This window comes from Lemur catta, chromosome 2 (genome assembly GCF_020740605.2).
Source record: "Lemur catta isolate mLemCat1 chromosome 2, mLemCat1.pri, whole genome shotgun sequence".
Taxonomy (NCBI): Eukaryota; Metazoa; Chordata; class Mammalia; order Primates; family Lemuridae; genus Lemur; species Lemur catta.
In genome coordinates, this window is record NC_059129.1 from 135163267 (window position 1) to 135189884 (window position 26618).

The following is a 26618-nucleotide window of genomic DNA, read 5'->3' on the forward strand; positions in this document are numbered from 1 at the left end:
AGATTCAAACATATTTATAATGTTAGTAAATATTTATGAGAGCAACCAAGTTTGCACATTTAAAGTATTACTGCTTAACACTTTTCCTATAATAAAAATGGTCTTTTAAAAGTGGAAATACATTGAGTTTTCAGATGTCCTCACATTATTTGACTATATTACACAAATATCAATGTTTGACTAGTAAATTTAGCTTAAGTAAGGGAACCCACTGTAGGTTAAACTTCTGAACCTAGATATTGATAACATGACAACTGAATCACTGTCTTTTTGAGCTGGAAAGTAATGTAAAATATTTATGGATTGATATGTAGAGTTTAAAGGAGATCAAGTGACTTGTTCTTTTGTCACATAGCTAGTAAGTGACAGAACAATAAATAAGGATGTAAACTATAAGTGCAATATTTTCTAATATTTCCAAAATATTTGCCAATATTTTCCAATTATAGCCTTATTACTTTAAATTATCATATATTGTGGTTTAATATTCTATATGATATTTAAAAATTATCCTTTCATTTTTATCCATAGTTCCAGAGTTTTGAGAAGAAAAAGATTCAAGGCAATTTGTTATGACTGAAGCTATCAAGTGAAATTGATAAATAAAACAAATAACTTTTGTACTGTTTCTAAACTTTATGTGATTCACCATTTTTCTTTAGAATATCATTTTGCATTTAGCATTGAAAGCTAAAAGTGGAATGCACATCTTTGAATAATCCTTCGGCCAAAGATGTGATTGAGACATGTAAATATTTAAACCGTTCTCAGAATCCCAGGTAACCATCTTACATCCAGCCATTTGTCCACGGTGCTCTCCATGTCTGTTTTTACCAAGATGAAATCACTACTGTGGATCTTTTTCAGCTCAGATAACAACTGTTTTCCTTTACTGGTAAAATTATCCAACTCTTTCTGTTTATAATTCATTTCATTCTTGACAGTCTCGTGCTGTGGATATAAATGTTTCCTGAATTAATAAAATAATCAGTGATAAATCAAGAGTTTAAAAATATTTGCCTCTAAGAAACTTAATTCATGATTGACCTTATGCAGAAATTGTGATATTAATTAATTATATGAATATATATATCATTTTCTTGAATAGCTAGAATCCTAGGGTATCAGTATTCCTAGAAAAAAAAAGTTGAGCTTGTTAGCATGAATTATCCACATCTAAATGTACTGACAAGAATTATGCAGAGAATCACTTTATGAGTAAGAACAGATCTACTAGTCTACTAAAATAAACAAATTTTGAATTTTACCTTGGAAAAAGCCCATTTAAGATCCTCTTGATCTTTTATAGTAGTTCTGGTTCCAACCACACTGCTGGCATTTTCTATGACTTTAGACACGGCTGACTTCAAGTTCTGATATTCTCTCACTAAGTCAATAAGTCCACAGCATTGACCCTGGCTGTGATGATTAAAGAAAATGCATCATTTAGTGTCATGTTTCAGAAAAGAAAGAATTCCTTACAATTAGACATGATATATCATACATGGATATATTCCTAGATGGATGCTGGAACCAAGAGAAAACCATATTTCTATATACTCAGGTCAAAAAAGTACAGCTGGTTAATGCTACTTAATTCTAATGTCCAAAATATTCTTCATGAATGAAGACTGCACACAACAATTAAAACAAAATCTGTGGACTTATTGACAAAGAAGCAATATATGTTCTTGACAACTCAAACTTACGTAAAGGAGTTACCCAATTTTTTTGATTTTTTAGGTTTTGTTTGTATGCTGTTTAAATAATTTCATAATGGCAAATATTGGGTGAGGGGAGAGAAAAAAATAACAGAAACCAAAACAAAAACACTGCTCAATAATTAAAATGCATGTGAGATTTTTCTCTTGCATCTCAATGTAATAAATTTTCATTAGATATGAATTCCCCAAAAAACTGTCAAAATAAAAAGATAGTTTTTGTTTATAAGAGTAAAATGCCTTTGAGTAAGCAAGTCTACAACTAGAAATTTTTCCAAAGAAAAGGAAGTAGAGCATGTGCACTTAGGTAAAATGATATTATCATGCCTTTATTTTTAGTAGTAGATAAAAAGTAGAAATAACCTAATGTTACAAATAGGTCAATAATTGAAAAAAATTCTGATAAATTCTTATAATAGAACACTGTGCAACCTCTAAGAAATTACAATCTAGGAGAATGTTTAATGATATGGAATAAAGTTTGTGCAACATGGTTAAATTTTAAAAGCCTACATTAATAATCTACATTATATAATGTGCTCTCAATTTTGTTTAAAAGGCCATTATACATGATATAAGGTGTGTTGAGGTACATTTAAAAAATGCATATGGATGTTCAATTGTTCCAGCACCACTTATTGAAAAGACTATTCATCCCCATCAAATTACCTTTGAGTCTTTGTCAAAAATCAATTGACCTTATATGTGTGGGCTATTTCTGGACTCTCTTTGTTCCATTGGTCTATATGTTTATCCTTTAGCCAGTACCACAGTGCAAGCAGCTAGTGTGAGTCCTCCAATCCTTTTTCAAAATTGTCCTGGCTATTCTAGTGGTCCCTCTGCTTTTACATATAAGTTTTAGAATCAGCTTGTCAATTTCTACGAAAATTCTGTGGGGATTTTGGTTGGGATTGTATTGATATTAAAAAAAGACCTCAGTAACAAAAAAGCCCCCCAAAATGGCCAATTTGAAGAGATACTTTATTAAAGAAGATATACAGATGGCAAATAACACATTAAAATATGCTCACTATCAGTCATCAGGAAAATACAAATTAAAAAACACAATGAGATATCTCTACACATCTATTAGAATGTCAAACAAGAAAATAAACAAAAAATTCACCATATCAAGTGTTGGAAATGATGTGGTACAACTGGAACTCTTACACATGGCTGATGTGAGTGGAAAATTGTGTGACTCCTTTGGAAAATAGTTTGGTAGTTTCTTATAAAGTTAAGCATATCCTTTCCTGTATAACCCTGAGTACCACTTTTAGATTATTTACCCAAGTAAAATAAAAATTTATGTAGACATAAAAATTCGAACATGAATGTTTATAGATGCTTTATTTATAATCATTCAAACTAGAAAGAACCCAATTATTCTTCAACTTGTCCACCCATTCAATAGAATATTCAGCTATAAAAAAAGAATGAACTACTAAACACACAACATATGTTGTGTTCAATAAAAGAAGCCAGACTAAAAAGGTCACATTCTATTAATACATGGCTCCATTTATATGTAATCCTGAAAAAAGACAAAACTATAGATACAGAAAATTGATCAATGGTTGCCAGGGCTGAGGGTGAGAGGGAGAGATGAGAGAATTGAGATTCTCAAGAAAATTCAATAGCTGATAGTGACATAACTGAGTGAGTTTGTCAAAACTCATAAAACCGTATACTAGAAAGAGTGAATTTAATGTATTTAAATCATACATTAATTACAAACAAGTACAACAAAACAAAGAAAAAAGGAAAATTGGGGGTTAAAACTCTCTTGGTTGCACTTTATAATTGTTGACAACTCCTGTTTTTAAGCATTGAATTTCACACGTAATTATCTCAGGTTAATGTCCTCAATAAAGTTCTATAGAACTAAAATTTTTAATGTTACTAAAGCAACACAGAATATTTAAGAAAGCAAAAGATATTCGATTTTTGATCATATCAATGCAAAGCCACAGTCAATGGTTCAATGTCACAAAATAGTGGGAAGTTAAAAACACACACTGTTAGGTTTTTTACTTACTTTTCATGAATTAGTTTTTTGGTATCATCCCAGGTAACCTCTAAACGATTTATCTCCCTGTCAACTTCAGGTGCAAAAGCTACATCTTTCTGGGCAATTTGCTTAGCTTTGTCTTTCAACCAACATAATTCATGCTCGTGAGAATTTAATTCATCTTCTAGCTGATTAAACACTCGCAACCTGTGAATTAAAATGTTTTACTGTTAAATTACTAAAGATAGTTAACTAATATTTCTTCTCCATAAGCACAAGATAAGTCCATAAAGCACACATAAGATAGCTAGAAAAAACTTTTAATACAGCAATTAAATTAATGAAAGATGCTTTTAAAGTTAATTTTGCAAAATACTCAGATTCTCGGGTACTCAGATTGTACCCCAGAAAATTGTGAGAGTCATCCTTACCTGAAATCTTCCATTAATTTTGTATTCTCTTTCTTCTTCGCTTTGATGGTGTAAGACTTTTAAGACTAAGACTGACCTTGTAGGCCAAGTAGGTGAATACTTAATTAGAAAGTTATTGGTAAGAAATGCTTCTGGGCCATGAGGTTCAATCCACATAAATAATATTCAAGGATCACAGGTGTTTCATTCAAACTCAAAATAGTTTTACTGAGCTCTACAAAAAGTACGTATTTCAAAATGTTAAATTCCCTACATTATTGAAAATATTACCATGAGAAAATGATCTTTTTTTTTGTTCCTAATCTATTAATATTGGGGCATTTGTACAAAGTGTCCACATGGAGGCCGTCACTGACTCCCTCATTCTTACAGTTTGGTGTGGTGCTTCAGAGTTTATAAAGTGAGTGTTCATGATTATCCCATTTAATTCCCAAAACAAAGTGGCTGGGGGTAGGCATTTTCATTATGCCCGCCTCACAAGAAGACAGCTGATTTGCTCAAGCTGATAGGTGAAACATAAGTATGGCTGGTATTTAATAAGCCCATCAATTCAAGGCAACATTTCCTGTAGCCAATGTGTGACTTTGGTGTTGTGTTCAGTGTGGAGGCTACTGATATGGCTCTTGAGCCCAAGCTGGGCTTTCTTCTCCAGCAATTTTAGGATCTCCTGTCCACTTGGCCTGAGCAGGCCAGAGAGGGGTCAGCTGCCCTGCAACACCAATGCTATTGCGGACTTCCCGAGTGAGCGACGCTAGGCATCTTGTTCTCTCTTTACCCTGCAGGCTATTTTTACTTCCAAAATCCCATTCCCTTTTGAAAATTTATTGCTAACCTGGCAAAAGAGTTTATTGCCCATGAGGGGTGTAACCTCAGGAGCCCAATCTGTAGCTCTGATATGAACTCAACTATCATCCAACTAAAGCCTTGACTTAATGTTTGATTGTGGGTAAAAGGAAACAAATGGCAACGGTCTTGGCAGGGACAACATAATCTACGTCCATTATGGGCACCTTGGTATAAGTGCATTTTAACTATTTCTTTGCCATCTGAAAAAATGGGATAGAAAGCGGGCCTGAGAATATTAATGGGGGGAAAGTTCTATTAGGAAGGAAAAAGATTGAAAAGAAGGCTATACTTTTAGGGGAAAAAAAATTACTTGTCAAAGTTACTAAGGGAGCTTACTGTTGGCCCCTTTGCTTCTCTATTGAAGTCACCTGACAAAACTCCAACTTTGCTCAAACCCACTTCTCTGCCTTCTCCACACCTCTAAGCAAACAGCTAAAAGCAGTCATGGAGAACCTCTCTGCTAAACTGACTGCTTCCGCTTTGAATGAACACAGACCTCAAACGGCTGCTCGTCAGCTTCCTAAGCTCCTCGATACAAGAGAATGATCTCACACCATTTTCTCTCCTCCAACATCTGCCTTCATTCTTATTACAGAAGATGAGTCCCTTCCCCTATCGGTAAAATGTCGCTTACAAATAGATAATATAATCTACATGCTGTCTTGTAAATAAGGTCTCAGAGTGGCTCATATACAGCTTTTGGAGAAATCCCTAAGGAAGCCAGAGAAATTTTAGTACTTCTCAAGCATCAAATTTATCATTGATTTTATCTTCATAATGTTAAAAAAAAAAGAAGTTTTCAAATATGGTACTATTAAAGTTTTGCATAAAGGTTAATTCAGAGAAAATACAAAGAAGACAAGTGGCTGCGACAGTTTCCTTTACCTCTGCTGAAGGGCCTGGCGCGTAGGTTCTCGGAGTTGCTCTTTGTCAGCCCTTTCTTCAATGTCCTCAATGCTTCTCAGCAACTCCTCCTTCTGGTCTTGGAATGCTTTTTTCAACACCGCCAGGGCATCTGCCTCACTCTGCTTGGTGCCCAGAAGGTTCTGGATCCTCTCTAACTCTACACAGAGCTGATCCACTGTGGCTCTGCAGGAAGTCCTTTGCTCAGAGCTCCCACTTTTCAGATGGTACTGGGCTTTGGTAAGAACGCCATCGAGACTGATGGCAGTGGATTCTAATGTTTTAGCATCTCGGATAGCATCATTTAGATCCTTTTCTAACAGATCTGACTGTTTCTTATTCATACTGTTGGTTGCTTCCACCGTTTGCCTCAGCTGGTAGAGAGCCCCGGACAGAGAGGCGTGGCTCTGCAAGAATTCTGCCAACTGGGCCAGGGCAAGCTGCCTCCTCTCCACGACCTGATTGGCCTCCTCAAACAGCTGGAAGCAGTCCTCTGCCTTGCCCTGCAGGAGGTGAAGGTCCTCCGCTCGGCCCAGAGAGCCCAGCTTCGCTAAGTGACCCTGCAGACTCTGCCATTCTCCCTTCTTGCTCTCCACTTCTGCCGCGTGGTCCTGGGAGGGGAGAGAGAGTCATTGATTGCTGAGATACACTGCAGTTGATGACACAGATATGCTACAGGATTTGTGATGTCAAGAGATATTTTAATTGTCATGGATAGCATAGTATTTAAAGGTCAGCTACAGTAAATCTTTTAAAAATATTCATAGAATTTCCCGTTTTGCTCATCTATATATTTCACATAAAACACACTCTGATTTGGAACTATGTCATTAATTCCATGGAAAAGAATTTCTTCATGGATAGAAATTGTTACTTAAAAGATATTGAAAATTTGGAAAATTTTAAAAGATGCATTTTTTAAATTAAAATTTTTAAAGATGTATCAACTATTTTAACATTTTTAATTTAAAAATTCTATCAATTTCTATCCATGAAGAAATTCTTTTCCATGGAATTAATTAGTTTCAAATCAGAGTTGTGCTTCATGTGAGACTATTGTATAGGAAATTTGAAGAGGTTCACATGAAATCATGTTTAAAATCTAGCAGAAAATTGCTAATACTCTCAGCATGGTTCCTATTAAAGAGAAATTATCACTGATCTTATTCTTGACCACAATGGCTTTAGAATTCCCTTCAGTGTGACTACTAAACTTTAGACAGCTTCTTCCTGATTGGAGATCCCTGACCTCCTGTTTCTTATAGCATTTACTTTGGAAAATTTGTTACTGTAAATTCATTCTCTACCACTTTAAGGTATAAATCTTGTAAGAGCCTCTGGTCAGTTTTACAACCCTGGAATGTTTTTCTCAAGGACCTGGGTGCCACCGCTTTGAAATGTAGTCAGCAAGGAAGATAGCACCTTTCTCCCCCAGCCTCTGTGGAGGGCAGGAGCCTAACCAAGTGGGTACTTTCCTCCAAGCTGTAAAACTACCTCCTGTCCTGAAGACATCAGAAAGTTTGCTCTTCCCTTCTGCAAAGCCAATTAAGCAAACCCAGCATAGAATGAACACTCAAGAAGTATAAAATGTATTGTCATAAGAATATCACGTAGCTTATTTCCACTATCCCAATACTTGATTAATATACAATTTTTTAAATATATTTTGATGTCAGGATAGATATCATGTATTGGCCCTCAGAAAACAATACACTAAAATGTGCTGCTTTGAACTTCAAACCAAGAGCACCCAGGCAGTAGCAACTGCAGGGAAATGGCTTTCTCTGATGCTCCCTGATCTGACTGAGGGAAGTTCCTCCAGAAGGAACACAACATCAACCAGGGAAGAATAACTCACCAGAAAAGTTTCTTAAGGTCTGACCACTCACTCAGAGAAACGTACCACAGGCTACCTTCTATTCTCCTGACAGCCTTTATCTGCATAGGACAGGCTTTGTTTACAGAGCATTTCCTCCCCTCACCCTCCCACAGCTTGTTGCCACTACCCTCTGGAAGCCCCAACCCCTATTTCTTTGTATGGTATAAAAACTTCAGTCATCTGGTCTTTCTTTGAGTCTCATATTTTGGGGGACTCTTGTACCTATGCACATAATAAATCCTGTTAACTGGTCTATTGTCGGTTCATTTCATAGACTCAAATTAATGGGACTTTCAGAGGACAGAGGAAAGTTCCCATCATCCCTTCAATGCATAATTTATAAAAAATGGAAATAAGGCATGAATTTTAAATCACTTTCAAGCTAAATAGTAATTCAGAAAAGCTATATCATTAAAGTATTGGAATTCAGTATTAGTTTTCAGTATTGAAATAAAACAAAGTAGGAAGCTTAAAAATGGACATTCTTATCACTTACACTAGAAAGCATTTGCTCCACTTTGAAGAAACAGTTTTTTAAGGTGGTTGCCTGAAGTGGTTTTATCTGCTGAATTTATGTGCATAATGCATTGCTTAGATTCCCACGCTCAATTATTAAAACATTTTCATATGAATAAAAAGTTAAATTGCTGCCATGTTTTTTTTATTTTTAAATGTTGCTTCCCTTTGTAATTCAAGAACTCCTTTTTTTTGTAAATAAATTCTTCAATCTTAAAAGAATGCATTTACCTTGTGCCGAGTAAGAGCCACTTGATGGTCTATTAGGCTTATCTCAGAAGTAGTTTGTAATTCACTGAGAAACAGCTTAATCCAGACAGAAAAGGAAAGCAGCAGCTCGTCAAATTGCTGGTGTTCAGCAACCACAGACTGAAGAAAATTAATCCTGTGTAGAGAAAGGTATTACAGTTAAAATGTCCCCTAAGTGAACAGAAAGGGGAGTTAAGCTTACACGAAGGTAAAAGTGATGTTGTTATGTCAATATATGGACAGGCCAGATCCTCTTGAGTTTTTCTGCTTCCCAAGCCCTGAGTTTTCTCAAAATGTTCTGTCTCCGTTAACATCGCCACCATCCACCCTGATGGTCCTACAAGTCATTCTTCATCCTGCCGTGTCTTTACCGGCACCTCCGACCTATGCATGTCCTGTTGGAACCCCCAACACACCATATGTTCATTCTCGCTCTTCTCTCCATTTCACTACCTGGCCCTGCTCTGAATCTCTTCATCACTTGCCTGAGCTCCAACCTCCTCACTGGCTCTGTGCAATATACTCTGTAGGTAACATCCAGAAAGAATTTCTTGTGATCAGGGCATTCCCTGCTGTGCTTAAACACTGGGGCACTTTCCTGTTGCACTTGGGAAGGCAAAACCCCCAAACTCCTTACTGTGGTCTGCAAGGAACCCCACACAAGCTACTTCTCTGGTCTCCTCTGATACACCTCTGCCTCACACTCCCACTGACCTGTTTCCTGATATCCCAGATCATTACTGCCTTAGAGCCTTTGCCATTTGTGCTCCCTCTGCCCGTGTGCTCTGCCCCCAGGCCCTGGGTCTGCTCCCTGCACAGCACTCAGATCTTAATCAGATGTCGTCTCCCTACAGAGGCTTTGCTTGACGCACCATCCCGCAGTCCCCTCCATGTTACCCTATTTTGTTGTCTTCATAATACTTAACACCACCTGAAACAGTCTTGTTCATTCCCTTGTTTAATTATATATCTATCTTCCCAAGCCCCTTCCTCCCCTCAGCATACCACAAGAGTAAGGACCATGCCTACCTTACTTACTACTATATACCCAGCACTTAAAAACATTCCTGGGATATGGTCAGGGATCAATCGCTGCTTTTGTAATAAATGAATTAGTATTTTAATAATCTGTGATCAGAGACCAGAATTCAAAACCTGTATTAAAAATAATTTCTTAATCAAATGCTAATACCCATTACAATGGTTTGTATCCAAAGTTCAACTTTTAAATCAGCTTTCACATTTTAATCTTTACATAATCTTCTACACATTATCCTTCCATACATGAATTATATTTTGAATGTCTTCACATATTTGCTTCACTTTAAAAGTCTTTTACTTTCCCTCTGAGGGATAGATGGAAGGCAGATACTGCTCTGGTTTATAGAATGTTGCTCACCTTTCCAGAACTGGCATCAAATCCTTCTGTAAATCTTTCCTGAACCCATTCAAATGTCTCTTTTCTTCCTGTTCCTATAATACTCTGTGCTCACCTCTCCCATTGGTTTCCCACACTAATCTGTACATTACCGGAGGTCAGGTTTTGTTTATTTTTATGGCTCCAATACCTGACATGGTGCCTGGCACTCAGCAGGCACCCAGTACACATTTGTTGATTGAATAAATGAACAAATAAACCATGGAATACACACAAGCTCCATGAAAGCAGAGAGTGAAACTCTGTTTCCTGTTGCTATCCTCAGCACATAGTACAGTGCTACACCCATTGTAGAAACTCAATAAATATTTTCTGAATGAATGAATCTATGGCCAAATTAAATTTTTTTAGTAAAAATAAATAAAATAAAATATAAAATGGCCAGTTTAAATGCTCATCTAAGATCATATGGATAATCAATACTAATATAAAGGGAAAATTTGTTTTCTGGTATATTAGAAAGGTATAGATGCCAATTGTTAGTCATCTAGTTAATTAAGATTTAATCCATTTTTGCCTCCATTTACTACAACAGTAATGTCCCTTGCTCTCTATAAAGATCTATATTAAAATGAAATGGAATAGCTTATGTATAGAAAATGTCTCCAGTTGAGAAATAGCACATTAGGTGAAATTTTAGTTACTATTTTCCTTCCATACACAAACAGCTTAGGCAATAAATACCAACATTAGCAATGCTACTCCCTTTAATCTATTTCAAGTGGTGTAATCATTTGCCCTGATTTTACAACTAAAATTGTGAATTGACGCTCAACGGAAATGCTTATTTTTGAGGACCTTGATTAAGAAAAATGACAGATAAAGTAGTTTCTTCCCTTCTGTAATTATCCCTTGAATAGTTGAGCTAAATAAAAGTAAACAAAATTATGCTTTCTTAATTTATATGGTCACCATTTAAATATAAATGAACAATATTAGAAGTGTTTTTTTTTTTTTTTGAGAACCAACCTTTTGCTAAGTATCTGCGGTAAATCTCTCCATCTCTCATCCAGCTGCTCCAACTGTAGTTTCATCATTTTCACATCATCTTTGGAGGCTACTGAGAACAGTGATTCCTTCAATTGCAAAAGGTTGCTATAGGATGAGGACTGGGATACAACTTCCTTTTGCAGCACCTGAGAACAACAACACATTACAAAATAGGACATGCGACACAGGTGGCTGCTCCCCCAACGATTTGCAATTTCTTGCAAAGTGGAGGTCACTGGGGCCAGGCTGAAGAGAGTTTTTATTACTTGATTTGGAAATGGATCCGCTTAACCTTTAATGCAATTTTTAAAATGCGGTCCTCTCTCGGTCCTCGAACTCATATAACTCTTAGTTTCCATAGAGAGACATGTGGCAATACAGTTGTATATGCCTAGATATCTTTGTATCTGTGCCTTATCATTTGTAAGGCAAGGAACTGTGACTCCCTTCCTTGGAACATGTTACATGTATTTGGAAGAAAATAAGAACCACATTGTGGACCCAGGATTGCCTTTTATCTTCAGGGCAGGATACAGGCACTGTAGGGTTCTGAGAAGGAACTTTTGGGAAGATAAATGCAGACATCATTCTTTAAGAAACCAGAAAGGCAGGAGAACCAGGAGTATGGAGGAGCCTCAAAGTCAAGGAAAAAGAAAATCTGAAAATGAGGCAATAGGTTCAGATGCTATAGATACCTGGGACAGAGTTTATAGAGAAGGAATTATAAAAAGTGAAAGAACCTAGCTTCCTCTGAAATTTATTATAAAAGGTGGTAGGAGAAAGTTGGAATATAAATATGTAATACAATAAATCTCCTTTGAGAAGCGATTTTGATGAATTTTCTGGCATAGACAGTATCACTTAAAATAAGCAAGTTATTAATCTCTGGAAATAAGCAACAATCACTGCAGCTTCAATTATACTTAAAGAATGTATTTTAGTTTAAAAACTTAACTTCTTTGAGGATGTAATAGGCTAATATTCTTTGTCTTTCTGCCTATCATTTGCATTTGTGCTCATTCATTTTTTTCTGTCTTGCTTGAAAATAATCATTACTGTGACTTCTTTCTACATTTTATTACTTTTCTCTTTAAAAAAACACCTTTTATTACCACAATTTTGTACACATGCAGAAGTAGAGAGATTATACCTATTACTTTCCTCAGAAACTATTGACTGATAGTCAATCTTGTTTTGTCTATTTCTACCCATCCTTCCCTCAACTCCCTTGCCAGATCATTTTTATACAAACACTAGACATTATATTACAGGATTTTCTAACACATCGCAGAAACTGATCAACACAAAATGCACATCATTACTTTGTCTTTCAGGTCAGGGTTGCTTTCCTCTTTTCAGGATATTTTGACATCAAATGATGCTTCAGGGATCACAAACCAAAGCAAGAAGTTAAGTGGGATAGAGGTTTGTTTATATTATTTTTTAAATAATGCAACCATAACAAAGAGCATCTTATTTCCCTTCCTCACACTTCTTTGAACTTGCCTGTATTAACTGAAGTTCACCTTCCACTTTGACTCTGTCTGCAGAAATGTCCATTTCTGGGGAAGTAGCTACAGCTTCACACCGCTCTAACCAGGTCAAAAAGGATGACAGTTCTTTTTCTAGCCTAAAGGAAGCAGAGAAAAGAAACAATTTCATTTAAAATTATCATGTGAGAAGATTAAACCTCTCTGAAGTTGGAGTGTTCAATATGAACCATTATAAATAATAAAATGCTGGTTATCTCAGGCTGAGATGTAAAGGTAGAGAAATCACTCCTTTCATTTCCGTGTGTGCTTGCACACGTTTGCATTGGGTAATTTGTCAGATACAAAGACATCCTCTCCACTCTCAAGAGTCTTCATCTTATAATGAAGATCAAGATCTTCCTATAGGAGACAGATGAGTCCATGTATTTTACAACTGGGATGATTATTCTCTGTCATTTAAAGAACAGTTAGCCCAGAATTTCCTATTTAATAATGACGGTAACTCAAGCAAAATGTTGCTCACCTCTGCCAGTGGGCCAGCAGATTCTCCAGCGCAGTCTGTCTCTCCTTTGCCCTATTAACTGTCCCCTTGTATCGCTGCTGCAGGGCTGCAGCCTCCTGAACACAGGAGTCTCTGTTCTCCACCTTCCGGGCACTGGCTGAGAAGGCGGCGACTGTATTGCTCAGTGACTCCAGGGCCTGGCAGAGGTCCTAAGGAGGAAGGAACGCAACCAGCGCACAGGATCCAGTGAGACCTACGTCTTTCTTTGAGATGTAGCAGGGCAAAATATTTTCCCTTAGTCATAATAAACAGCAACGGTACCCCAAAATGGCTACAAATATATAGTTTGATAGAAGAAAAAAGACAGTGTGTGACAGATCGGTAGGGTGATTATAGTTTACAATGATCTATTGTATATTTCAAAATAGCTAGAAGAGAATAATTTGGATGCTTCTAGCATAAAGAAAAGACAAATATTTAAAGTGATGGATACCCCAATTACACTGATTTGATTTTAATAAACTATACGAATTTATTAAATTATCACATGTACCCCCTCAAAAAAATAACTAAAAACTGAATCTAAAAAAATCTCTGCTTATGATTTACAGCAAGACAGTGAAAATAAGAAGTTACTTCATGAATGCAGAAATAAAAAATGAGAATGGAGAGGCTTTCCCAAATAAGAATGTGTTGCTGTATGTCTGAATAATTTCAACTTTCCCTTAACAATTCAGATAATTTGTGAAAATTATTACTCATTTTATGCTAAATATGTGAACATTTTAAAACCCTATTCTTGATTTACAAAAACTACATGTAACATACTATAATCTCTACAAAAACTGTATAGAAAGAGTTATGGCTGAAATGGCTGCTGTCAGGAATCAACAATAATAATAAGAAGAATGTGGCAGGTACCGTGTTATATGCATTACATGTATTAACTCATTCAATCTTCATAAGAACCCTCAGAGGTATGTATGCTCTTTCATTATCTCCATTTTACAAATTAGAAAAGCAAGACAGAGAAAAATAATTTGCTCTAGGAAATCTAAATATTAGAAACATAGAATATTATCCTCTCTGGTACTCCATTATTAACTTAGTTGTCGATTAAAATAATTTCATTATGTGAAATTTTCCTACTTTTCCTCATGGTTTTGTATTAAAAAATTACACAAGTAACACAAAAATGCATTCTCATTAAAAATCTTCAAACAGTATAAATCTCACTCCTCTTTTCAGATGTGCCTTTGTCAACTGCTTGCTTTCCATCGGCTGCCCCCTTGCTCTACATTTATGTGTATATGTGCACACATGCACATGTAGCAGGAATAATATTTGTAGTATTATTTATTAATTAACATATTTCTTTTTAGTATTTCTTTGTGTGTAGCTCTCCCTGTTTGCTCCTTCCCCCAAATTCTGCAGGAGCCTTGCAGAAGATTCGCAATGATCAGTTCAGAAAACAGACCAAAAAAGCCAGTCATTAAAAATAGGTTAGTGAGGACATAATTTTTGCATATTTGAGTGTAGTGGGTTAAAATCTGAAATCTACTGTGCACATCTATTTTTTCCTTGCACATTTAATTTTTATAATGCTGGCAAGTGGTAACAGGGTTTATTAAAGCTATAATCTAAAGATGTTACATGTTCTAATTAAAAGAGAGAAATATATTTAAGTGAGTATTTCTTTAACACACATTTTAATGAAAACTTATTTGCATACCAACATTTCTTGTATTATAGAAAGTGAATATGTTTGATCTATATAATTCCTCAACAAAAATTTTTCCACTTTTAATTCTCATAAAAATACTCTGTTTTCTTCTCAAGTAGGAATTATCAAATTTCTGAGTTGATAAATAGTAGAAATGTTGAAGCACACTCTTACCATATGTTCTTGGAGAATTTTGTATGTTTCTGTAGCTGAAGAACATATTTTAATTGGATCAGCAAGTTTATCTTCAAATTCAGACACAGACTGCTGGATCTAAAACATTGGTGCAATATACAAATAATGGTGAGAAAAATATACATCAAGGCAAAAAAGGTTATTGAAAAGGCAGCATATCTACTTTTTTTTTTTTTTTTGAGACAGAGTCTCACTGTGTTGCCCGGGCTAGAGTGCCGTGGTGTCAGCCTAGCTCACAGCAACCTCAAACTCCTGAGCTCAAGCGATCCTCCTGCCTCAGCCTCCTGAGTGCCTGGGACTACAGGCATGCACCACTATGCCCGGCTAATTTTTTCTGTATATCTTCTTAGTTGTCCATATAATTTCTTTCTATTTTTAGTAGAGACGGGGTCTCGCTCTTGCTCAGGCTGGTCTCGATCTCCTGAGCTCAAACCACCCACCCACTTTGGCCTCCCAGAGTGCTAGGATTACAAGTGTGAGCCACCGCGCCCGGCCTTGCATATCTACTTTTTATGGATAACTTTTAATGTAATGATAAAATGCATTTTTAAAAAAATATCAAGCCATGTGTCCCATTATTTGAAAGGAAAATGTTTGTCTTAATGACTATCCAAACACAATGTATATAACATTCTTATACTCTGCCCACAAAATATCTTGTAAATAATTATAAATTTGCTCATCATTGATAACTTGGTAGATTATTGGCAAATCGTCTTTTCCTTACCCGGCTATTTGTGGAATATTTATTGCATTTCCCTGTAAATACAATGTGAAATACTCAAGTATACAAGAGCCAATTCTTACCTTTCTGAGATTCTCTTCAAACTTTTGCTGCTGTGACAAATGTCCCAGGATTGTCCCTTCCAGACACTGTGCGTGCTCTCGGAGTTCTTCCCAGTATCTTCTTACTTGTGTCAACTTAGCTTTGATTCGAGCAGATTCTCCAGTGGTAACAAACTGAGCAAAAGACTGAGCTTCTTCTTCTAATTCTGTAATGCTACTGATCTTACTTTCTATTTCCTGAATTGTGACCTAATATTTAAAACAAGAAAAATGACAATGCAGGTTGAACAAGCTTTCTGAAATGATGTAACTATCTGCATATAAAGAAAATCAGGAAAATTTCCTTAATTAACATTTCAACATATCTTGGATGGTCAGAGCACAGCTATGAGCAAACACCATGTGCTTGGGGAGGATAGAAATGGCCAATGACGTCTGCAAAATACAACCTGATGGAGGCTGTGCTCACTGGATAGAGAATAAAAAGAAACAGCTACACCTGCTTGCAGTGAAGTGAGCAAGGAAATGTCCCTAGATCTCTTATAGCATCTCTGAAGGCACAGAGAATTCTCTGCTTACCCTGTGAATCAAGCATTTTAATCAGCTGATCTGGGGAAGCATTATGTTTCAGGAACTCATTGGAATGCTAATATTGACATTCATTTATTTTTCTAAAATAGAGTTGAGTATTTTATGGCTTACTAAATGAAAAGGTTTTCTGATTGCACTTCTACAGAAAACCAGCTTTTTAAAAATTTTATCATCTATTCTTTATGCCAGTAATTCCAAATCTAGAATCCATTAGGATAATCTGGCCCCTAGTCCCTGGGATTCAGAATTTCAAAGTAAGTCTAAGGTGGGGCTCAAGAATTTTCATTTCTAATAAATTCCCAGGTGATGCTGATACTCTTATTCCAGGGACTCCACTGCTATATTCATTAGCTACATATTAATATTTTACAGCAAAAAGCCTATGTAATATAATTTTAATTTGGAGCAAAAAGGACATTTTCTATCTTAGCCAACACCAGAAAAATACTGGTAACTACTAAGGATGTGTGTGCATATATGTGTGTGTAGGATTATACCTCTCATAAACATATATATAACAAATAAAAATTGTTTCTCTGAGAAAAAGGGCCAAATCATTCAATCAAAATAATGTCAAAAATTCAGACAAGTCTCAGTTTCAAATAATTTAAATGAAAAATACAGTTACCCTAGAAGACATAAATTTGTGACTTCTATCTAGATGAAACAACATAGTCAGAAATAACTTCTATCTAGTTGGGACAACCAAAAATAACTTAGATTAAATGCCAGGTGTGCATAAGTTATTTATTTTTATTTTTCATATGTATGACTGAAGTTGGTATATCTGATAGATATCTGTTGTTTGAGCATTAAGACAGCCTTTTCTTCATTTTGGTGTTTTTTAAGGCTAGCTATATTTTTTTAGAAAAATTACTCATAAATTCAACAAATATACATTGAGTGTCTACAACGCACTCACAATTGTTCCAGGTGCCTACAACGTATCAGTGAAACAATCTTAGTTAAGAACAGAGTTCTTAGTTCTTAGTCATACCTGTCATCAAAAAATTAATAAATACAAACCATACAATTGTATTGTTGAATTGTGCTAAAAAAGAAAAACTATGCAAGAGAAGAAGATGGAAAATAAATCCAGCATTTATTCTTATTATTTATCATTATCAATCAGGAATAAGAAATCAGTCATTTAGAATAGCATGTAATGAGGAATAAAAATGGGCTTGGAGTTTTTATCTTCCAACAATGCAAATGCTTCATTAATTTTAATTCTAAAGTTGTTATAAAGTGAAAACACTATGACAAATGTTACAATATTTTTAATATTTCCCATAATGTAGTCTTTTTATTGGAAATTGAATATGAACATATTAGACCAATTTCCATAGGACACTGTATTACATTCTATCTTTTTTTATTTCTAGTATCTTTTTCCTAGTATCCTAATGCATTTAATATATTTTAGATAATTTTCAAAATGCCATATTGGACATACTAAAATGTTTTTCTAGTCTGATGGCATGGAAATCCACAACTGAATATTTATATGTTTAAAATAAAATGTGTAATTATCTTTTTTCTGAGGAATAATAGTGAAATGACATTTGACCATTGATATATTTTGGAAGTCTTGGAATAAAGGTTAAAATAGTGGCAAATGAATCATAGAAAGGATAAATAAGTTAAAGTGTATGTTAATTTTTGAAAGGGGATTTTTTGAGATAAAATTATTTAAATGTGCTATTCTTTTTTTACTTAGAATTTAGCAAAAATTATAAAATGACAACTTTTAAAAAGTTTTAAAGATTAACACTATTTCATGAAAACCGTTTAATGGCTTGTCATCTATTTTTCCCAGTACAGCACAGACGACATAGCAGACTGTGTGTACCATATTCCATGTATCCTTGACTGCAGAAGATGTGTGATAAGCGAGGATGATCCACAGAGCGGATAATCTTAGCAGCATTGCATCCTCCCACCCTGCACATGGCAATAACTTGCTCTGAGTCATAGTGTGAAACATTCCTTTACCTTGGTATTTATTTTACTATATTTAATTGAATGAAATGGCAGAGGGTTTTCCCACTCCAAAAAAATGAGCTGAGATAGAAAAAGAAGTGCCTGAAGTTGGAAAATGTGTGGTGTAAAACTGTATAAAAGAAAGAGAGATGAACAAGCTGAGCTCATTTCTTCAAGCCCATTTTTTCTTAAACTGTTTGAATGAAGTGGATGATGACAGTCTATCCATACGGTTATTTTACAGCTGGGAGAGCTAAAGAATCAGAGCATCCCTGTCCATGCCCCGAGGTCATAAATGAAAACAGAGCACCTGGGTCTGGTTGCTTCACCTAAAGAAAGTAGTTTGTCAAACTCCTGCTTGTGGTTGGTGAGGGTAAGTACCACCAATTCTTGAGCTAGACATTTGGAATGGTTCTTATAAAGCTGAGTTGTAGATGATGAATACATTTCATGTTGTACAAATAAATCAACAGAGAATTCGATTGACGTTAATTCAAAATCAAGGAAAAGAATAATGTAACCATAAAAATATTTTAATGATATTGCACACAATATTGACTTTGAATGCACAAGTCAGACAATATTAATACATAATTCCATCTATAAAGTGTTGCCCAGTATCAATCAAGACCTGTTAGTAATTTATATGAAATTTAATTTTAATAGAGTCACATGGCAATGAAAGATTTGTCCTGGCACCAAATAGCATTTGACGAAATATAACAAAGAAGTTCTTAAAAGCTACACATGGATTATAAATATAATGTGTGAGCAGGTCACCTTAATTTGGCTGATTTGCATGTCCATGGCAGATGACGAAGTTTCCAAGGCATTGAGTTCTTTTTCTTTCTCAGTTATCCAGACGGACAGAGTCTCAAAATTACTGCCAAAATGATCCCACTTGGTTTTCACCATTTCCATGGTTTTAATACTAAAATTAACCAAATTAAGTAAATAAAATGCAGTATTTTAATAGAGAACAACACATTTTCCTTTAAATCACCAGGTGAAAAGATAGTGAAGACATCTGTGACCATTTCAAAGTTGCAAATATTTGAACTGAAAAAAATGCACATCCGATTTGAGTAGTTTGTCGGGCCTGAAGGTTTCCTATTTTCTCTGAGAATGAACATTCAACAAGGTGGCATCTATGCTATGTTATGCATGGAACTGCACTTCAAATAAAATATTGCTTGGTCCAAAGGGGTTTGAATCCAGGAATAATCTAATTAAACTCTGCATGTGACCAGACGTTGCTAAGTCTCATTTTAATAAACTATGCCAGAAAAGATTCCAGTGTACATAGTTTTTTAAAAATCCTATTTTCATGGACTTGTTCCTCTTGCTCTTAAAGGAGAGACACTGCAGGGATGCTTTATAGTGAAAGATGTTTGTAAAATGCATCTTCATGAATCTAGACAGAGCTTGTGATTTCAGTCCCATGCTGCCAGGCAGGCCCTATTTCTACCATTAGAGTTAAGTCTGAGATTTATAATCTATAGTGATTTCAGCTACTTTCATAGATGTCCTATGGCCCTGATTCCAAAAGACTTTTATAAACTTTGTGTATAGAGCACCCTAAACTACTTTTAGACAACTTAGGCCTTATTTGTAACAGATCTAATGAATAAAATGTCATATAGATTCCCTGTGTGTATTAGCTATGCATATATAACCAGGTGAATATGGCTTTCAGTCTAGGAAAAAACTAAGAAACTAACAGTATATCATTCAACTGATAAATTCTTGGGTTAAAAAAAAAAGTGAAAGAATGTCCCTGTTCACCAAAAGGCACTTAAAGACATCAAGAAAAATAAAATGGCATCATTGATTGTCAAATTTAATAGTATTGCAATCTCAAATTTATACCCCAGCTGTGCTCAATTCTCTCAGCAGTACAGGTAATGCAAGCTATGTTATATTTCAACTTTTAAAATGAAATAGAGATCCAAATGGATATTCTTAATAGAAGCAGCTTCCTTTCTAATAAACTATAAGTTTTACTATTTCCATAACTTGATGGAGAATATTTAATATAAAGTCCTCAAAGTTTCAAGTCATAATTTGTTTTAAATAAAATATTTATCAAATTTTAAAGTTCAGACAAATGTAAAATGTTCATTTCAAGGCATTAATAGTATTAAAAACAAATTTTACACTTTAAAATTCATCTTAGAAATGATGTCCTGTTTCTTAAGAATAACATGCTATTATGTGCCATTGATTTGCCACTAAATAACCTTAAAAATAGAAATGTTTAGCCATATTATTTTGAGGAATATTGGCCATATCCTCATAAGTTTATCCCCTCCAAACTTTTTTGTATATATTTTATATATAACAGGGTATCAATAGGCCAAATTGTTAGGTCTTTCTTTTCAGATAAACAAACATTAAATGTTTAAAAATAAAATAGTTTTAAAGTTAGTTTCTGGAAATAGCATACTAAGTGATAATCTGAATACCGAGGCACTGTAAACAAGCTTCATGAGCTTCTTCAAGTTGGAGATGTCCAGTCTACGTGATGTGTATTTCGGCCTAGAATTAACACTAACAAAGTATCTCCTTTTCCCTCCAACTGGTGACAGCAAAATAATACAGTTAAAAAAAAAAATTTAAATATTGGTTCTTTTTAAGGTTCCCTCTATAATGTACAAAGGCCACAGAATGGAATAGATATGGCTTCCTCATGAACTAATCCGTTTAAGACACAAAAACCACATCCCTTCTATTTTTCGGCTCTGTTACAGATATTTGTTTCTGTGTTGGTGATACTTTCTTTTGAATTGTAAGTTGCTTCCTCAAAACATGCTGGGATACACAGACACTTTGAGATTTCAAAGGAATGTTTTGAATACAAGATACAGGAAAGATTCTATTAAACTTTATCTCAGAGAAGAAAGTTTAGGACTTGTCAATCACATACTCTTCTTCAAGCGTGTCTTCTAATTTTTTGACTTGCTCTTTGATTGACTTAGCCTGCTGTTGAAGCAGCTGCTTATTTTTGGGCCCAAGTGGAATCTCTGAAGCTTCCTTTACAAGGTTCTCAGCTTGGACTGCAATATTTTCTGTCCGTTTAGAAAATTCCTAGGAAAAAAAAATTGTTAGGTAGACATATTATGTTATTTAACTCTGCTCTTACATAAATTGCTTATACTGCATAGTATTCCGCAGAATAGATGGATTTGTACATGTATGGATCTTATACTGTACTTAACAATAAAACTGACATTTCCATATGACCAAAATAGACCCTTTGCTAACATTTTTTCATTTTACATACACAACCAGCGATAGATATTCATATTAATAATTATCCAACAATTCTCACAAAATGGTTTCTCCATTGTTTCCTGGCTTTGGTTTATTTCTTAGAATTCTTAGCTATATTATAATGATTAGCTTATCCACAAATATAGTAATTTATTACAGACCAGTTCACAAAATACTCGATAGTGATTGATTTTTATCAATATTAGAGATAATGGATTACTAGGTCAATGAATAGAAATAGATGTTTCTTTAATTTAATATCTTAGTCAAAATAGAGCATCAGTGGTCCTTATCATAAAGAAATATTTAGTTTCCCAGTTCCCTAAAAAGAGATACAATCTGATCTTAATGCTCTTATATCTTATTTATTACATACACATATGCAACATGGTGGAAGGAAGGTAAATTTTGAATCAGTCAAGCCTAGGGCAGAATCCTGGATCTGCTAATCACTAGTTGTCTGACTTTGGTGAATTACTTTTCAGGTTCTTTAACATAAAATGCAGATGGTAATGCTTTTCTTGGAAAGTGACTGTTAGAATTCCATTAGCAACTTCACTTTTTAGTGCCTAACACTCTGGCAGGTACCAACTATTGTCCTACACATAAAATTGAGGACAAAATGGGTTATTAAGTCCATGCACTGATTTGCAACAATACTGAACTATTTTAATTGAAAAGTTAACTTAATATGTATGAGACTGGCAAACTTTAGATGTTATCTGAATTTTGTCAGGTACAAAAAGTAATCCCAGTGATAACTTTGAGTGAAGAAAATTAACTTAGTGTCTCATTTCTTCTCATGTAAGAGAATCTCATAAGAGGTTTAAATTTTGATCATCAACTCCCCTCTCTTCAATGGATAATGTAGAAATCTAATGTAAATATTCTTAAAAATTCAGCTTTTTGGTCAGAGCAACTCCCAGAATTATGACACAATACCATATAAGATAGAGTTACCACATAATACTAGTGTATCTTCATGTTTGAAATACGTCATGTCCTCATAGAACTATCAGTGGTACTTCATAGAAGTACCCTGAAATTTGAGAGACTAAAAATAAGCACAGCTTCCTTATAGTGTAGAGACTTACAATATCCTAAAATGTGATATATGCTAATGTCACAACATTAAGTTCTGTGGTTAAAAGCACACACTATTACTATATGTGAACTTACAGTCACTATAGATTCAGTTGTGAAGACTGTGAACCATAGCATGATTTCTTAGAATCCCAGGAAGAGAATCAAAAGTATAAGATAAAGTGACTTTTTCCACTAGGGTTTCTCAGAATCCAGGAAAAAAACATGGATAAAATAATATTTGAAAATGCTTATATACATCCAATCTTAGAGCCTTTTGTGTGAGCTATGTAAAGGGAAAGCACAATGCAGAGGAATTCAAAGACAGAAATGATGCTGATAAAAACCAAAATTAAGCAAAAATAGAATAACACTGTAAGGCCTTATCTCCAAGTCCTGAGAAGGAAACATATGAGTTGTAGCAGGATCCATCAGGAAAGAATTGACTCACATCAGATTGATTGGAAGTTGAAACCAGGCTCTGACCTTTTCTAGCTGAGTGACCTTGAGCCACATCTCTCTGAATTTCCATTTCCTCATCAGTAAAACCATACCTTTTTGTGAAGATTAAACAGGATATTGCTGTGCACACCCTACCTCACAGCAGCACAGGGGACACAAAACCATTCCTTAGCACAATAACCACTCCCAGGACTATCAACTGGAATAAAGATTGTAATAACAATGCAAGGTGAAGAAAGAAGTAGAGGAGAACTGTTCTAGATTATACATGCTTATGTGGCAGTGTACATAAGCAATTAGTAAAGTGGCTCAGTTTTGGAAAGAAAATATAATATAGAGGCTAAGGGTGTAGGCTCTGTACTGAGACCTTTTAGGTTTGAATCTCAACCTCGCCATTTAGTAATCTGGAGATCTTAGACAAGTTCATCACTAACTTTGTGCCTTATATGTCTATGTCTTTGTTTATACAACAGGATTAATAATGATAGCTATTTCTTAGGATTGTTTTGAGTATTAAATTAAGATGATAAAACATCAAGTAATTAGACCAGTATACAGTACATGTCCAATAAATGTTAGTTTATATTATTAAATCAATCCCAAAGTATGGAAGATCATGATCTAAGGAGAATTTTAATAATAAGACAAAAAAGTTACATCTACAGATAAACAAATCTAAAGAGTTTAGGTAAATAGAGTCACAGGGTGTCAGAAAACATAGGTATAACCTTGGTGGAAACACATACAAAAATTAATCCAACAGATGTCTTTGTATTTATAAAAGACACCTGATACATTTAACACATAAAATAATTACAATCAAAAATTTAAAAAATGTTCTATTTAAATGACTGATGAAAACTGTACAGAATATTAAAGGAATCTGTGGCTTTATAAAACTTCAAACTCCTCAGTAAGTTAATAATAGGAGAAACAACAAAAAATAGTATGGGAGACAGAGAAACCTTTTACTGGTAAGGAAACAGAAGCATGAGGGTTTACTTTCTAAAGGCTAAGAAAGGGTGGGTGCAAGTCTCTTCTTTTTTACATATCAGCTGACCTATTTACTATACCGATACAGTCTTTCTATAAACCCAAAACATGCGCAATAGCAAACAAAATGACCTCTAAATGATTTGTACACATTTATTTGTCTGCTCAGAGTGTTCAAGGTGTTTGGGATCACAGGGTTAAGCTCACCTAGCACATCTACTAAATATTTTCTCTTTGATGCTCCATTGGAGCCTCAAACTCACTATGTCCAAAACTGAGTTGGTCATCTTTCCCCATTAACAGCTTCTCCTTCAGGTTCCCTATCTTGCTCTCATAGTCTCTGTCAGGCTCAAAACCTTGGTATCATCTTCTTTTCCTTCACTCTTTCTAGTTAGTTGCTCTATCTTAGTGTGAACTCCACATCTTTTCCATCTATCCCCATGCATCAACTGCCACCCCCACCATCCTTATGTATGACCATATTAACGCCCATATCTTCATAAGACTTTCCAATTGAACACCATAACCCCACTCTTTCACATTTTCAGTCAATTTTCTACAACTGCCTAGAAATTCATCTCCCTAAAGCACAGCTCTGGTCGTCTGACCTTCTTACTTAAAATCCTTCAATGGCTCCAACTCCATTTTGTCTTAGAGAGTAATGCTTTGAGTTTTTGAGACTCTTTGCAATGTAGCACAACCTTCCTTTACAAATTCACTTCTCTTTATTCTATTTTATAACACAGAATCCCATATCAAACACTTTTAACCTTCATGCCATTCTGCCTTCCAGGAATGTCTATTTTCTGCTCCAAACTCCACTTTTGAAGTTTTACCTGCTCTTCAAAGTTCAGTTAAAAAAAATAATTGCCTCTAGATTTTTAAAAATCTATACATCTATTAGGGAACTAACCATTTCCCATTTTTATGAAAACTTTATCTTAGCTCTTGATGTTTAAATCCTACTTATGTTTTCATTCCCCAGTGTGTTGAAAAAAAAAATGGGTCATCAACAAATAGTAAATCTTGATTAAATGAATAATAGCAATTAATAGTAATAATGCAGAAGAAATAATTTTTTTTTTCTGAGTACTGACTACCAAGGAACCACACGGTCTTATGAATATACCTTTGTCTGTTCCAATTCTGAAGATAAACTTTCCAAACTGCTAAAACTCAAGAAGCGTTCATGGCTGGAACCTGTTTGAAAAAGGTATCTGACTACTGTTTCTTTGTTTGTTTCAAATCGCTCCCATTTTCTTAATGTGACCTAAATTTGAAAAAATAAACAACATATCAGGTTATAAATGACCAAAGTATGTCATAAAATATTGTCACATTCCCATGCATTTGCTAAATGGTCAACCGCCAGTGAACTCTTGGTCAAATTTCACACAGTCACACTGAGTAAAGGTGATTCTAATGTCTTCTATAAGAATTTCCTTTGTCAATCCCAATGTCTTCATCTACAAAAAGACACAAGGAGTAGATGATTTCTGAGTTCTCTGTCAGTTGTAAAGCCCTAGAAACCTAAAGATATTACTCAAAATGTAGATAAGTGACAAAAGAAAAAAAAAATGCCTCCCAATCTCTCTCAGAAAAGAAAGGAAGCAAGCGAGAAGGGAGGTAGAGAGGAGGGGAGAGGAGGAAAAACCAAGTGAGCAGGTAGCAAAAACTCAAAAACTTTTTTAAAGGTAGTATGTCAACATCACAATAAAGCAAAAAGGTGGCATAAACATGTGGATGCAGGACTTCGTGGAAAAGGTAAAATATGATCAAATTTTTGGATTCAGACAAGTGGGGATTAAATTCTGGCTTTATTATTGATCCTGCTGTGTAACATGAGGGCAAGTCCTCAAAACTCTTTCTTCTCAAGCAGCCACACTTAGAAACATGCAAATTACAATACCTACTTCTAAGGCTGATGTGGTGATTAAAAGAGAAAATTCATATAGCCTACGTAAGTAACACAAAGCTGGAGCACCAGAGGCGGTAACAAACGTTTGCTTCTGCAGTTATGAAGCCCAACCGGAAGTCAACGCAGCCTGGCCTCCATTTAAATGGTCCCCGACTTCCGGCCCCTACCTGGATGCGGCGCTCCTGCCTCTCCCGGCTGCGCTCCAGGCTGTCCAGGGTGCTCTCCAGCTTCCGCAGCTCCTCCTGGCCTCCGCCCGGCAGCCCGCCTTCTCCCTGCTGAGCCTGAGCAATCTGCTGCTGCACGTCTCTCTTCTTTGCTGAGATCCCCTTTGTCTTTTGCTGGAAGCATTTATTCCACAGATAAATATAAATTTTACCCTCTAAGCAGGGACAGAAACACCCATACTTAACAAAGGTACATAAAGTTACTGTCTTCTGCAGTGTAGGCCTGAACTGTATATTAAAGCTAAGACTCGCAGTTAAAACGGTAATGGGAACTCTATATTAGTCAAAGATGGACATTATTTATAAAAATTAAACAACATAAATAATTTGGCTTTAGTGTCTTAGTTGTGTGTAAATTTGTAGAACATTTAGCATTTTGTGCAGTACTCCAGAAAGAATCTGGCAAAA

The 26618-nt window shown here is 35.1% G+C and overlaps 1 protein-coding gene across 1 annotated transcript in view; it reads right to left on the reverse strand.

Moving 5' to 3' along the window:
* SYNE1 (spectrin repeat containing nuclear envelope protein 1) overlaps positions 1 to 26618 on the reverse strand; it is a 427753-nt gene that overhangs the window by 239596 nt on the left and 161539 nt on the right. The window contains exons 29-42 of the mRNA XM_045544593.1: positions 26154 to 26324; positions 25198 to 25338; positions 21184 to 21344; positions 19038 to 19188; positions 15705 to 15932; positions 14877 to 14975; positions 13001 to 13188; positions 12491 to 12614; positions 10964 to 11130; positions 8539 to 8692; positions 5895 to 6523; positions 3760 to 3939; positions 1269 to 1419; positions 793 to 951 (exon numbers count right to left, since the gene is read on the reverse strand). Of these exons, the coding sequence (XP_045400549.1) occupies positions 793 to 951; positions 1269 to 1419; positions 3760 to 3939; positions 5895 to 6523; positions 8539 to 8692; positions 10964 to 11130; positions 12491 to 12614; positions 13001 to 13188; positions 14877 to 14975; positions 15705 to 15932; positions 19038 to 19188; positions 21184 to 21344; positions 25198 to 25338; positions 26154 to 26324 (2703 nt within the window). The remainder of the gene's footprint in view (positions 1 to 792; positions 952 to 1268; positions 1420 to 3759; positions 3940 to 5894; positions 6524 to 8538; positions 8693 to 10963; positions 11131 to 12490; positions 12615 to 13000; positions 13189 to 14876; positions 14976 to 15704; positions 15933 to 19037; positions 19189 to 21183; positions 21345 to 25197; positions 25339 to 26153; positions 26325 to 26618) is intronic.